Here is a 15965-nt window from a genome sequence, read left to right as displayed (position 1 = left end):
GAAAAATTGAATTGAAAAATCTTTAATGTCTCAACAGAATGTTGCAACAGAAGTGTACATATCTCACATATCACCAAAACAATCAATCAAACATCGTACAATAAATACAGTAAATAAATAAATAAATAAGTCATCATAGTTAAGGGTGCATTGTTCCCAGCATGCTCGTCTACAGGCTATGATTTGCAGAATTAGATTATGCAGATTAAAAAAGCACTCAGAGAATGCAGACGTCTACCAAGCCAGATCAGTGCCCCCCCGCCCCCATCACCACCAAAATTTAATCATTTGTTCCTTGTGCCAGTATCAGCATTTCCTGAAATGTTCATCAAAATTGCAGTTTTATGTGATAAACCAATTGCGCTACACCAGAAAAACCACCTCTTGCAAACGCAAAAACTTTTAATTGAAAAACAACAGTTTTGGCGAAATTGCCATTTTTCCATTAGGTCAATTTTTATGCGGAAGTTATATTCACGCAATTTTTTGTGTCCTTTTTTTTCTTATTTTATTTATTTACCTAGACAGGGACAGTGTGCTATATACATTACCCCATTGTTTTTCAACCGTGGGGTCGGGACCTCATGTGGGGTCGCCTGGAATTCAAATGGGGTCGCCTGAAATCTCTAGTAATTGATCAAAAATAAAACTTACTAATAAAAAATATATTGTGAGTTGAGGGAGACAATCCCAATCCATAAAAGACAAACTGTGAGTTTGAAACTGAAGCACTGTGGTTCTGTTTATCTGTCAAATGTTCATTGTGGTCGGTTTCAGATGCTGCAGCTCTTTCATAATTCATAGTTTAGCTGGACTGACTCTACATATCCGGACCAAGGAAAATCAAATTCTCACTTTGTGCAGTAATCTCCACCTGGCTTTTCTGCCTCCGTCCATAATAATATACATTATATAGACTAAATATCCTCTAAAATTAATGTTGCAGCATAGTATAGCAAACTATTACATGATCAAAAACAAATACATTTTCGCAAAAAAAAATTATCCGTTTTGAATGTCTGGTCATCAGAAATTTGTGATGTTAAAATGGGGTCACGAACCAAAAAAGGTTGAGAACCAGTGCATTAACCTTAAACAGGAGAGAACATTGTGAGAAAATGGGCATAATATTTCACAAAAAATGTATTGTCATGAGAATAAAGTCATACTATTTTGAGGGGAAAAAAAAAAGAATGTTGCAGAAATAAAGTCCAAGTATTTCATGGAAAAGTCTTTTGATTTTCTAAGAATAAAGTCATAAATAAGAGGAAACATCAGAGATCCGTCTGTCACTTGTGTTAAAATAAGGAATAAAATAAAATAAGTATTGGTTTCACAAATAACTCAATAATCTTTTAGACGTAGGAGAAGTTAGAAAGACTTCCACAGATTCAGACTTCTGAGGTTTAACTGATCCTTTTGACACTCATTTTTTAACTTGTATAATCATGAATCTAATCTCATAACATTATGACCATACTCTTAAAATATCTTATCTTTTATTTTCAGCGTCATCCTCTTCCTCATTCATTCTAAAATTCAAAAACGTATCATCTGATTTTAGTCTGTGTTCGTTGTGAAGCAGAACAAGAACACCAGTGATTTTTTTTTTTTTTTTTTTTTTTTTTAACTAAACATCATTTAATACTTGTGCGCTGCCTTTTGCTATTTATTTATTTTTCCTCTAACCTCCTTGAGAAACTACTTGTGCGTTCAATGCACAAAGTTTAAAAAAAATGTCAGCGTAACATCATAAGTGTGATCCTAAGTGTGATTAGATTTTCACTCATTTCTGCTGAGGAATAAAAGAGACGGCACAAGTTCATCTTTTTTTTTTTTTTTTTTTTTTTTTTTTTTTTAGTGATACAGTTAACAATACATAGCGGAAGAAAAAAACAAAAACAAATAAAAGACAAATCAAGCAAATAAACAAACAAAATATAATAATAAACAACAACAATCATATTACAGTAAAAAAGATAATAATGTAAAGAGCAACTAAACAGTATAGATTGATTAGGGGTGATAAGGAAAAGGGAAGGGGGGATGAATGAAAGTGAGAGAGGGGGAGGGGAGTGAGAGGGCAAATAATTATTAGAATAATGATAATAACGACACAACAATATATAGTAAAAAAAATACTAATTGTCTAATTTGCTAGTGTTACTGTAGCTACGACGAAGGCAGCCACAATAACAGAAAAAAGGGTTAAATAATTAGATATTAATTATAATTTATATCAATTCATATCAGTTTGAGGTCATGTGAGAAGGTGATGGTGTCCTCCCCTCAGGCTCTGTATGCTTGGCTCCACCACCACCCCCACAGCCATATTAATTTAAATTAATTAATGTCAATTCATCTTTGTTTACCAGGGTTTATTTCAACATGATTTTGCAGAACATGGAAGTCAAGAAAAACTGGTTCATCCTTTTTGTAAAATAACACAGTGTTTGTTGTGTTTATGTGTAATTTTATCCTGCACAGACAGTGTTTAGTTCTACTTTCAGGGACAAAGGTAATAATATAAGTCAAAATAATGAATAAATCCAACATGATACTCACTATGAATATGTTACAACGTGATCTAATCAGAATCAGAATACTGGATTAATCCCAAAGGGAAATTATTGGGTGTTTCAGTCACAGGAAAGGAATTATCAATACAACAGAACAAAAAATATATAAATATATAAAACTCTAAATATACAAACATATATATATATGTATATATGTATTGGGGCTGTCAAAATTAATGCATTGACATGGATTAATCCATCATCGCGATTAATCTGGTTGAAAATTTTAACGCAATTAACCCATCTGCAGCACTGAATGACTCTGCCAACGCTTATGGGTCAGTTTCTCCAAAAAGAGTTAGTGTTGCGTATGAACAAATGGGCAGTTAATCCAGTAGTGACAGGCAGCAGAACCAACCCATAAAGATGGAAGACAATAAACCACACGTCGGCCCTCTGGATGGAAATATGAGGACAAAAAAACCAAGACGGAACAGCTGTTTTTAGTTGTTTTGTTGAAACAGTTGAAGGTGTTTAATAATTACGTTAAGTGCAGATATATCCCCTTCTTTCTTGAGTTTGTTTGCTCATGCAAAATGGAACGCAATTAATATGCCTTAAAAATCAATGATCTTTAATTGTGATTAATCTAAATTAAACCACAGCAACCCTGTGATTGATCTGATTAAAATTTTAATCATTTGACAGCACTAGTACATATACAGGGTTATTCAAAAAGAATGAACTGATTTCATTACACAATATTTTAATAAGGAAAAGCAATAGAAAACTCCAGCCAAGACACAAGTATTCTACTCACAGTCAACTTTTATTTCCTGTCTTACAAGTGTTCAGTGTGTCCACCACCTGCAGCACAGACAACATGAATGCAATAAGTGAATTCCTCCCAGATGCGTATCAGCATTTCATGATCCACCAAGTTGATCGCTGTCGTTATTTGACGTTTAAGGTCATCGAGGTCAGTGGGTAGTGGTGAAATATAAACGCGATCTTTTACGTAGCCTCACTAGAAAAAATCACACACACGGTGAAGTCTGGGGATCTCACAGGTCAAGCACAAAGAGCAAGTTCTTGGGCCCCCTTCAGACCAATCCATCACCCCTGGCGCCCCTGTTCAGCCATTCATAACTGAGAAAACTCTTCTTTCAAACGGTCACGGACTCATTCCATGATGGTGCTTGAGAACTGAAGCAATGCGTCATGAAATCGGTTCATTCTTTTTGAATAACCCTGTGTGTATGTATGTGTATATATATATATATATATATGTATGTGTGTGTGTGTGTGTATATATATATATATATATATATATATGCATAGATAGATAGATAGATAGATAGATAGATAGATAGATAGATAGATAGATAGATAGATAGAGCTCATATTCAGCAAGATCAGAATTATGCCAGCAGTGGTTTTAATCTATTTAATTTGTCAAAAACTTCCAAAAAGAGGAGATTACTTCACAAATCTAGAGCGTGAATAAGATAAAATATTCTTTTCAACGTCTGAATATGCAGCAAAGTTAAGAAAAACACCAAACTGTGTTAACATTTAGCTCAGAATGTTAACAAAGTAAATTACACTGACAAAAAAAATAAATTACAGGGTGGGGAAGCAAAATTTACAATATTTTGAGGCAGGGATTGAAAGACAGTGTATGACCAATTAGTTTATTGAAAGTCATGAGAATTTATTTGCCACAAGAAAATTGACATAATAGAAAATGTTTTTATTCTGTGTCCTCCTTCTTTCTCAATAACTGCCTTCACACGCTTCCTGAAACTTGCGCAAGTGTTCCTCAAATATTCGGGTGACAACTTCTCCCATTCTTCTTTAATAGTATCTTCCAGACTTTCTGGTAATAGTTTTGCTCATAGTCATTCTCTTCTTTCCATTATAAACAGTCTTTATGGACACTCCAACTATTTTTGAAATCTCCTTCGGTGTGACGAGTGCATTCAGCAAATCACACACTCTTTGACGTTTGCTTTCCTGATTACTCATATGGGCAAAAGTTTCTGAAAAGGTATGGATAATAGTGTTAGGTATGATTATGACATCAATATATGTTTGGTTTCAAAACAATTGACGTAGTGCCTGCTGAGAAAAAACAACTAAATGTTCATTGTAAATTTTGCTTCCCCACCCTGTATGTGTTGCTATTTTGCTATTTTTCACCATGGATGGATGGATGGATGGATGGATGGATGGATGGATGGATGGATGGATGGATGGATGGATGGATGGATGGATGGATGGATGGATGGATGGATGGATGGATGGATGGATAGATAGATAGATAGATAGATAGATAGATAGATAGATAGATAGATAGATAGATAGATAGATAGATAGATAGATAGATAGATAGATAGATAGATAGATAGATGTAAATGTGGCCTGTTCAATGGCCACGTCTGGCCCATGTACCTGAAACACAAAAACTATATAAAACTATACTATACTATAATTATATAACTATACTGTATAAAACTATATATAGCACTGAATATACCAAATATGCATATTAAAACACTCTATTAAGACACAAAATTAGAACAGTAATATGTACAGTATGCACTAGACAATATATTATCAATATGATAATTAAAGACATACATGATCAGTGTGCAGAAATGTTGTGTGTTATTCTAATCATGTGGTTGTAGGGTCTAAAGGCCTGCGTTCTGTCATTTATATTAAAGCCGTGTTCAAAGTAGATCGACGTGAGGCTGGTGTGTGAGAGGATGCAGCTGTGTTTGCCTGTGGTGAGTGTGTTTGAGGGGGAGGGAGCAGGTAAACTAAGTAAACACAGCTTCTGTTTGCATTCAGGAAGTGGAACTTGCTCATAGCCGTCCTGTCCTCGTCTCAGAATGACTGTTCGCTGCTCTTCGTTTTACTGTCGTGTGATTCCCCTCTACCCGCCGTCTGACCCAGGACATCAGGTTTGCGGTCCTGACGGCCACCTCATGGACCCTACAAGTCCAAACCGACCACTGAAACCTTAGGTACTTTTCCAGACCGGTGCTTCAGCCTCCCCGCCGCCACCGCCGCCGCTGCTGCCGTTTGTGTCTGGTGACCTCAGCGGCGACATCCTCCCTTTCATTCATGTCGCCGATGCTTCTGCAGGTCGAGGACGGCGGCGAAGGGGGATGTGGGCTCACGTTGTAGAGAGTTAAAGATGGGTGCGTTCACGTGACTCCGGTTCAGACGGCGGACGGTAACAGCGGCATGTCGTGGTCAAGTGTCAGAGGAGATGGAAGTGTGAAAGAATGCAACAGTCGCATGAAAACATGAAAAGTCACCCCTTCACTTCAACCACGTCACATTTACTTGGATGCACGGTGTAACTTCTGCTGCTGCAGGGTTGACATACTTTTTCAAGCTAACCCAAATTAACATTTAGCGTCATATTTTTCCATCTGCTTTGGATTATTTCAGTAAAATAAAGTCATTAGCACACGAAAGCTTGTGACACTTCAAGTTCGGGGAGTTAATCGTCACAAATAAAACCTACTCTTGTGTTTTTTGGAGGATAAATAAAAATGACAAATGTCAAAAAAATAAATAAATAAATAAAAACAAGTGGTGCCAGGCACAATAAACCCCGCCCCTCACACATATCGTAGCTTCTTTTGGCATAAATCCAGCTGATGTCATCATGTCTGTGCGTGTGGTGATGTCAGCATATCAATTGCCTCTATATATGTGGCAAGTTTAATTTTTAAAAAACTACAAAAGCAACTGATGAGATACATTAATCAGATTTGTTTCATGTACTCAATGGTTATCGAAGTTTTTAATCACATTGTTGGATCATTTGCAATTGCAGAGCTGCAACCGATTAATCGACTAGGTGCTTGAAGTTAACGCAAAAAGTCCTGATTCGATTAATCGACTCAAATTGATTGAAGGGAGATATTCTATTGCAGTTTTCCTGAAATGAAGCTTCTGTGTGCATCACAATAAGCGTCCGTGTGAAACACAACAGTGGAACCAATGTTTAACAGCAGAGAAATGAAGGAAACAACGCTTTGATTCAGGAGAATTGCGGTTGAATGATTTTTTTGGATCACTTTGAGGCGATTAATCGGTTGCAGCTCTACGCAATTCAATTATCAGCTCATTTTTCTTCGAGAGTTCAATTAGTGCAAATGTTTCCCTTGACCTTTTGGCTGAATATGTGTCACCACAACTGAATGACCTTCAACTAACCATCGTTTTCCAGGTAGATGGTGCACCACCACATTGGGTTCTGTATGTTGGTGGGTTCCTAAATCAAACATGTCCAGATCGGTGGATTGGAAGGGATGGCCCACATTGCTTCGACACCTCTTTCACTAGATATCACTCCCCTGGATTTATTTCTGTGGTGTTATGTTACCAATATTGTGTATCGAACAAAGATACGGGACATCAACGACCTGAAGCCAAAGATCACTGATGCCACTGACACCACTGATGAGGCTCTGATACAGCAAACATGGAAACAAATCCAGTACCATCTGGATGGGCTTCATGCAACTACTGTACTTTCAAGTCTATAAGCAGCTACTTTTTTCCACGCACTGTGAACCCGCGGCTCTAAAATGACGCAGCTAATTTATGTTTTCTGGGCTAACGATCAATCCGGCTGACGAAGAAGGAAATAGGGCTGCTGCATGTAAGCTTGGCATCAATGACTTGATGGTGAGATGTTGGAGACAGGGTGGGTGTGGCTTATAGTCCGGAAAGTATGGTAATGACGCCAGTATTAAAAAAAAAAAAAAACACTTCATTGTCTACTTTCCATTTTGTAATTATCTCCACAGATCTGTCTTTTCATTTTCTTTTGTAACAAGTTTTACCAGGCACAACAAACCCCGCCCCTTGGACGTGTTGTAGCTAAATTTGGCAGCGATCCAGTTGATGTCATCATGTCTATGCACGTGCTCATGTCAGCATATCAGTTGCCTCTATATATGTGCCAAGTTTGAAGTAAATTGAAATAAAATTGATGTTTTTATAGACATTTGAAATTTCAACCATTATAAGTAAATGAAGGGAAAAAAGATTTTAGAAATTTATTAAAAATTTGAACTTTGACCTACTTTTCCCAAAATGTAATCACATATATTCTGGGTCACTAGCAATCTATAAACCAAATTTGGTATAAATTCTACCAATAGTTTTGCAGCTACAGGCATTTGAAATTTCACCCATTGAAAGTAAATGGGGAAAAAAAAAGATTTTAAAAATTCATTAAAATATGAACTTTGACCTGCTTTTCCCAAAATGTAACCGCATCTATTCTGAGTTACTGGCAGTCTATAAACCAAATTTGGTATGAATTCAACCAGTAATTTTGCTACTAGAGTGCTAATGTTTTAAGATGCATAATTCCATTTTTTAAAAAAAGCAAAATATCACTCCTTTAACTGAGTTTTCATGAACATCTAAATTAAATATAAGAAACTACATACATGATTTGCAGTGAAAAATGCAAAATACAGAGGATAATAATATATTAAATGGAGATAAATCCCTTATGAAAGGTTAAATACAGAGAAAACTTCATTTGGGAACTACCACAAAAGTAGCACTGGGTGTTTATGGGTTAAATACAATATTAAAACTCCCTCAAATCATCCTTTTATTTAATAATTTCACCACATTTATGCCCATTTTCAGTCCCAATATCCGATCTACAGGTACCATTCTCTTCAGTTAAATACCCATTAACTGCCCACAGTGGATGTGATTTCAGTTTGACTCTGATGAAGCTTCTGCAGAACTTCGACAGAACTGATAAGGTCTATGTGTTAGACTTTGGTCGGAATCGGCCTCATATGTCAAACGTCTCATTTGTTCCAGTGGATACAAAACCGACTTCCTCTTCATAGAAACCAGTGCCAAGGTTGATCTTTCTAAAGGGTGCGTTGAAACCAAATCAGAACCAGACGCTCGACTAGACAGTTTGATTTCACCGGTTTATTCCGTTTTATGTCTGAAGTCAGAGTCAGAAGCTGCGTTTCTCTGTTAAATCAAATCAGGAAGTGTCTGTCGCCGTCTTAGTTTACCCATGGTTTTTTGTCACAGTTGCCATTTGCCACACTGAGTCTTGTACGAGTAAAAATATCAGTGATAGGTGAACCGTCTGTTACGAGTGATTTCAAGAATGCCTTCGTATCCCATGAGTGTCATATGGAAAGTCCCTCATGAGTCGTTTGATTCCTCTTTTAGTGTCAAATCACAGACGACCCACGACCCAAAATGACAAATACCAAACAAACAGGATGTGACGAAGCATCTTCTACTCAACCCGGACATAAGGAGTTAAATTTACAATGAACAGTCAGAGCAGTTTGCAGAAATTGAGTATAATATCCGCTCATTGTAATCCTTTCTATTATCTGGCCGTCGTTTTTCACCGTCTGAGTGCAAAAACGGAGACGTTTTTTACCCCAAAGCCATCGTTCTGTTCGACTCTGAGCCTTAAAAACACTGCACATGCACCTCATGCGCATCTGTCACATCTGCACACTCGTATGTTCTTCAAAAATGCTCATAAAAATAAACTATTTTTACATCCAGCAGCTTCATAAAACACCGAAACGAACAATAAACGGAACAAAATAGATCCAAACAGTATGTTATTGTTCTTCACCACTTTGTTAGAAATAATTAATGCAGGTTTTTGGTATGTAATATTTTTATTTAAAGAACTACAGGATTTTGCTTTGTCTAATACTGTAACTTGTTGATGCGTACTAGAGCTACTTTTTTTTTTACATATACATTTATATTTATAGTTTATTTTGTATACTGCATGTCTTTTATTGAACTATTGGCTCCAAAAATACATTTAACTATGACGATACAGTGTATAAGATGTGACATAATTTATCTTAGTCTTTGTCTTATTTAGCCTTAGTCTTGTCTTACTCTTAGTCTTATCTTATTTAGTCTTATCTTAATCTCATTTTATTTAGTCTTAGTCTTATTTTACTCTTAGTCTTTGTCATATTTAGTCTTATCTTAATCTTGTCTTATCTTATTTAGTCTTATTTTAATCTTGTCTTTTTTAGTCTTAGTCTTATCTTACTCTTAGTCTTATCTTATTTAGTCTTATCTTAACCTTTTCTTATTTAGTCTTTGTCTTATCTTACTCTTAGTCTTTGTTTTATGTAGTCTTATCTTAATCTCATTTTATTTAGTCTTAGTCTTATCTTACTCTTAGTCTTTGTCATATTTAGTCTTATCTTAATCTTGTTTTATCTTATTTAGTCTTATTTTAATCTTGTCTTTTTTAGTCTTAGTCTTATTTTACTCTTAGTCTTATCTTATTTAGTCTTATCTTAATCTCATTTTATTTAGTCTTAGTCTTATTTTACTCTTAGTCTTTGTCATATTTAGTCTTATCTTAATTTTGTCTTATCTTATTTAGTCTTATTTTAATCTTGTTTTATTTAGTCTTAGTCTTATCTTACTCTTAGTCTTATCTTATTTAGTCTTATCTTAACCTTTTCTTATTTAATCTTTGTCTTATTTTAGTCTTTGTCTTATTTAGTCTTATCTTAATCTCATTTTATTTAGTCTGTCTTGTTTTACTCTTAGTCTAATCTTATATAGTCTTATCTTAGTCTTGTCTTTTCTTTTAGTCTTAATTTATCTTATTTAGTCTTATCTTAATCTTATGTAGTCTTAGTCTTATCTTACTCTTTGTCTTATTTTATTTATTCTTATCTTAGTCTGAGTCTTGTCTTTTATTAGTCTTAATTTTGTTTGATTTAGTCTGTAACTTAACTGGTCTTAGTCTTTGTCTTATTTTGGTCTCATCTTAATTTATCCTGTCTTATCTTAGCCTTAGTCTTGTCTTATATTAGTCTTAATCTTGTTTTATTTCGTCTTTATTTTATCTGATCTGATCCGAACTGATTTGGTCTTATATTAATTTGTCTTAGTCTTAACTGGTCTTGGTCTTGTCTTATTTAGTCTTATCTATTCCTAATTTTATTCTTATTCTTATTTTATTCTTTTTCTTCTTTTATTCTTCTTCCAGGACCATAACTTGGACTGGTTTCCTCGGATGCGTGCCATGTCGTTGGTGAGCAGCGATGCCGACGGCGAACAGAACGAGATCCGGAACCTGCAAGAGAAGCTGGAGTCGACCATGAAGCTGGTGTCCAACCTGTCGGGTCAGCTGACCGAGCTCAAGGAACAGGTGGGTGGAGGCGCCGTGGTGGGGTGGGGTGGGTGGAGGCGCCGTGATGGGGTGGGTGGGGTGGGGTTTCAACAGCGGCGGTTTGATCGTCTGTGTGTTTGTTTGTTTGTTTGTTTGTTTGCCGCTTGTTGACCTTTTGATTTTAGTGAATCCAGGATGTGATGAGTCATAGTTCAAGTCTGTCAACGTGACGTTCGTTGCATCATTCAGCAACAAACAAACCATCTGGAGGTTTCTTGATTTCGTAACATTTGGCTTAAACCAGACTTTTATCATCCCTCATTTTACTCATTTATTTATTTAAAACCAAAACAACTTCAGTTTCCTCCTTCAGTCCTTCATCTTCGTCGGACACGCACCCTCGTAACTGCTTGAAAACACAACGCTCTGACTTCATTCTGCTGAATTTGCTCCTTAACTTCGGCTTTCACATTAAAATTACACAATTTCTGCGATCCGGCGTTCCTAGTAAACAGAGACGTATAAATATCTGTACCCTCGAAATGAGAACTGTGTGTGAGGAAGTGAATGTGACACAGACATTTTAACCCAGACAAGAGGAAATGATTATTGTGATGCTGAAATCGAGTGCAGCAGCAGCAGCAGCAGCATCGGCCACGTTTCAGCCCAGATTCGTGCACGGCTTCAGCTCCGGACACGTTCACGGACACACGCCGGACGCTTCTTGGAAATCACAAACTTTCATCTGATTGAGTTTCTTATAAAGGAATCTGTGACCGAGGCGTCCATTCAGGCTGTTCAACAAACGTCCTCTGTGTCCAATCATTCCAGAAAATTACCTTAATCAGAACATTATAAAAAAAAAATAAATAAAAAAAAAGTGAAGTATTTTCCTACAAACATGTGTTTTCACTAATGCACGATTATTTCTCTCGGAACACTCGTTACAAAACCTGTTTGTCTTTTCACTTTTAATCCTGTGGTTCAGTGTCAAGATGCGACTTCTGTTTAACCCTCAGTGTTTTATCTCAGTTTATTCTAATATTTTCAGGTATTTCCCTTTATTTAATTTACTGATCCTATACAGTTCTGTGTAAAAGTCTAATTCCACCTTCAGTTTTGTTGTGTTTTCAGGGTTTAAATGATCATACGTATTTATTTCTCATTCTCTTTTCTTCAGATACAATAAGAAAAGACAATAAATATGTGCACAGCCTTAAAAGATACAATAAACTGAGTTAAATGGGTTTTAAAGGTTAAAGTGTGACCTTTGACCCCAGGACGAGAAGTAGCACAAACTATTAGAAACATCTGATGTGTGTTGAATCAAACCTGAGTATATTATTCATTTTTGTTCATTTTGATTGTTATTTTGTTCATTTTTGTTGAATTTTTTGATTTTTTTTTTCTTTTTGTCAATTATTTTATTCTTTATTTTTCAGTTTTGTTGTTTTTGTTGATTAATTTTGTCATTTTGGTTGTTTTTTGTTCAATTTTATTGAATTATGTTGTTCATTTTGTTTTTGTTTTTTTATTTTTTTTGTTGCATTTGTTTATTTTGTTCTTTTTATTCACTCTTGTTCATTTTGTTGCTTATTTTATTCATTTTATTCATTAATTTGTTCATTTTGGATCTTTTTTTTTTAATTTTACTGATTATTTTATTCAATTTGTAATTGTTTTCTTTTTGTCAATTATTTTATTCGTTTTGGTTTTTTTACTCACTTTTTTTAATTTTTGTTGATTAATTTGTTCATTGTTGTTCATTTTGTGTGTTTTTTGGTTATTTTGCTGATTATTTTATTCAATTTGTTGATTATTATGTTCCTTTTTGTTCAAATTCTCAATTATTTTATTCATTTTGGTCCGTTCTGCTGATTAATTTATTCATTTTGGTTCATTTTGTTTTTGTTTTTGTTTTTTTGTTATTTTGTTGTTTTTTATTGATTAATTTGTTCATTTTGGTTCATTTAGTTTGTTTTTTGTTATTTTGTTCTATTTTATTGATTAATTTGGTCATTTTGGTTCATTTTATTTGTTTTTTTTTGTTATTGTGTTCTTTTTTATTGATTAATTTGGTCATTTTGGTTCATTTAGTTTGTCTTTTGGTTATTTTGTTCATTTTTATTGCTTAATTTGTTCATTTTGGTTCATTTAGTTGATCATTTCAGTCATTTGTGTTCGTTTGACTGTTTCCACTGTAACTACAAAGCCCTTAAACATCCAAATGGGTCATATCTGATCATGAAAAGTTGACAAACTGCATTTTACACCAATTATTTCCATGTATCCATCACATTAATCGATCAACAGGTTTTGAACAGTTTAGATCAGCCGATGCTTTTACTCTTTGAGGGTTAAATAAACTCAACTCTGTTATAAATGTCTGCTTCTCTGTTATGACTCATGCGCTTTTCTCGATGTCTGAAATTTCTTTCGCCCGGGTTTCAGTATTACTCGACTGTTTTCTGCTGCTTTCGTCAGAGATTGAGATTTGAGAACGGTCGGCCGAGAGCGTCGCCTGGTTTTGGTTTTTTTTTGGTTTTTTTTTTTTTTGTTTCTGTAAAATGATTTTGAGAGTGAATCAGTGCAGAAGCAGGAGGATTAAAAAGCTAAAAGCCTGTTTTCGCTCTTCAGATGACAGAACAGAGGAAGCAGAAGCAGCGGATCGGCCTGTTGGGACACCCTCAGCACATGAACGTCAACCCCCAGCAGCCCGCGTAGGACCGAGCGGCTCGGTGGCCACGGCGGCGTGTTGCACGTAACATAACCTGCACTGAGTGTGAGTGTAACTTGTAACGGTAGGGAAACACTGTAACTTAGCTAGTCATAAGGCGATGTGTAGCTCTACCCCACGCATGTGTTACTGTAAACTGTAACACCCGGCCCGTTCGGTCTGTTTGGTGCCAAATGTTTTCTACGTAGACAAAAAAAAAACAAAAAAAAAACACCACCAACAAAAAAAAAAAAAAAAAACTCATCACATGGCCTTTACTAGTTAACACACAACAAATCTGACTGGACGTTTGTTGTTCTGTTTTTTTTTAATGTGATTTAATTTATTTAATTTTTTTTTTTTTTTTATATATATATATATTTCCGGCCTGAATAGCAGTATTAAATGTCTTATTTTTGTATGTTGTGCAATATATAAACTTAAATATGCAACCTCATCGGTGATCCATTCCGAATTACGTCGTATTAAAAGCCAATGTTACCTTCACTGTCACCGGATATAATAGGGAGTTTATGATTGTCTTTACTTAAACTAATGTAGAGATAATATTTAATAAGCTGGCCTTCTCTATTTTACTTTTCTCCTCTTATTTCTCGAAAAAAAAAACATGTACTTTTGGGTGTAACGTGCACTCATTAGAGGTAGTATATTGTGCGAGAGCAATATATACGAATAGTTTTCTTATTTTACGCTAATTTTTTCCTCGTTATTTAACTGATTTAGATTGTTGTCGGGACCGTCCGTCAGATACAGATGCTTTTACATTTTGCTCAGGAGCTGTGGAACTTGTATTTATTTGCGTTAGATTTCCTCACTTTCCATACGTGCCTGTTTTTTGTTTTTTTTTGTTTTTTTGTTTTGTTTTTTCCCTCATTTCGACTCTGTTCGCTTGATGTCCTCATTCAGATGTCACGCTACAGTTGGATTTTTTTTTTGTACGACTTTGAATTTGTCGCTTGTCTTTGCTTTTGTATAGAAAATGAGATGAATGTTAAGATTAATTAAAATACGAAGCACAGTCCATTTGTATATTAAAGTAGAATTATTTATTAAAACTCATGTGTTTATCCTTTACTTCTTGCACTTTTTTTTTTTGTCTCTTTAGTGATTTTTACATTCTGCAAACATACACAACAGCAGGAATGGGTTTTTTTTTTTGACTAATACTGTTCGTTATTACTCATATCTGTTAGTGTTTGTGTCTAATATCATGTTATCGCCACTGGTAAGGCTTTGAAAATACAGAAAACATACATAAATGTTAAAATAAATGCAATGAAAACAGGTCTAACACCAAACAAAAGTTCCATCTGAGCTTCATCGTCTTCTTATTTCCCAGAAACTATCTGTGCCTGGAACCGGAAACCAGTAAATGACGATAATACAAGTGGAATGTGTGTAATTAGACGTGTGTTAAACTGCATACATCCTCATTTACTGACGCTCCCATGACCGCTTTTTCTTCTACGAATTCGTTCAAGTTGCCGTTTCTCACATGAGCTGGTGTCGTTCTGCCTTTTAGTCTGAAATACTACGGTCACATGTTCACAAACGTCCAACGCCTGGACTTTACGCAGCTGAAGTTTGTCATTTAATAATAAAAGTAGGAACACTATATGTATTTAATCTGGGTCCATTAAACAGAGAAATCGGGGTCAGTGAATGTTGCAGCAAATAAAATGTGTTCAGGTTCAGGCCTGAATGTTAAAGTCATGTAACTACAGATACGTTTATATAACCTTAAAGTGTTTTTACAGTGACTTCAAAAAGGATTTATCACTGTTTATTAACATATTATCGTCTATATTTTGCATTTTTCAGTGAAAATCAGGTGTTTTCCTGTATTTAATTCACTGATCATGTAGGTTTTCATAAACGTTCAGGGTAAATTCAAAGGTTGTTACATCAGAACAGAAGAAAAAGTGGGTTTTTCAGTAACTTTAAGGGTTTTACTGGTGAATCAGTGGTGTAGAGTTATTCTGTTAATTTTTAAGTTTGTTGATTTTTTTTTTTTTTTTTTTTGTTCAATTTGTTGAATATTTTGTTCTTTTCATTGGTTTTTATTGTCATTTTTTTTTTTATTTGTTCATTTTTGTTCAGTTTGTTGTTTTTTTGTTCAATTTGTTGAATATTTTGTTTTTTGTTGATTTATTTATTTTGTTGATTTTGTTCATTTATTTGTTATTTTGTTCATTTTATTAGTTATTTTGTTCATTTTTGTTCGTTTTATTTGTTATTTTTGTTCATTTTATTAGTTATTTTGTTCATTTTATTGGTTGTTTTGCTCATTTTTGTTCAATTTGTTGATTATTTTATTGAGTTTGTGGATTATTTTATTCATTTTTGTTCATTTGACGGTGTTTCCACGGTAACTACGGAGCCTCTGAACATCCAAATGGGTCATATCTGATGACCATGAAAAGATGACGAACTGTATTTTACATCAATTATTTTACATGTATTGATCAGATTAGTGGATCAACAGGTATTAAACAGTTTAGATCAGTAAATGCACATATAT

General features: G+C 34.7%; 1 protein-coding gene across 13 annotated transcripts in view; it reads left to right on the top strand.

The window, feature by feature from the left end:
* itpr1b (inositol 1,4,5-trisphosphate receptor, type 1b) overlaps positions 1-14511 on the top strand; it is a 223256-nt gene extending 208745 nt beyond the window's left edge. For 9 of the 13 annotated variants that reach the window (XM_030135516.1, XM_030135523.1, XM_030135522.1 and 6 more), the window contains 2 exons: positions 10585-10746; positions 13345-14511. In XM_030135516.1, coding sequence (XP_029991376.1) covers positions 10585-10746; positions 13345-13431 — 249 coding nt within the window. In that variant the 3' untranslated portion in view covers positions 13432-14511. The remainder of the gene's footprint in view (positions 1-10584; positions 10747-13344) is intronic. The other 4 variants (XM_030135524.1, XM_030135521.1, XM_030135519.1 and 1 more) reach the window with 1 other exon arrangement.
* Positions 14512-15965: the final 1454 nt, after the last annotated feature.

Source organism: Sphaeramia orbicularis, chromosome 5 (assembly GCF_902148855.1).
Source record: "Sphaeramia orbicularis chromosome 5, fSphaOr1.1, whole genome shotgun sequence".
NCBI lineage: Eukaryota > Metazoa > Chordata > Actinopteri > Kurtiformes > Apogonidae > Sphaeramia > Sphaeramia orbicularis.
This window is presented reverse-complemented; position numbering and strand designations above follow the sequence as displayed.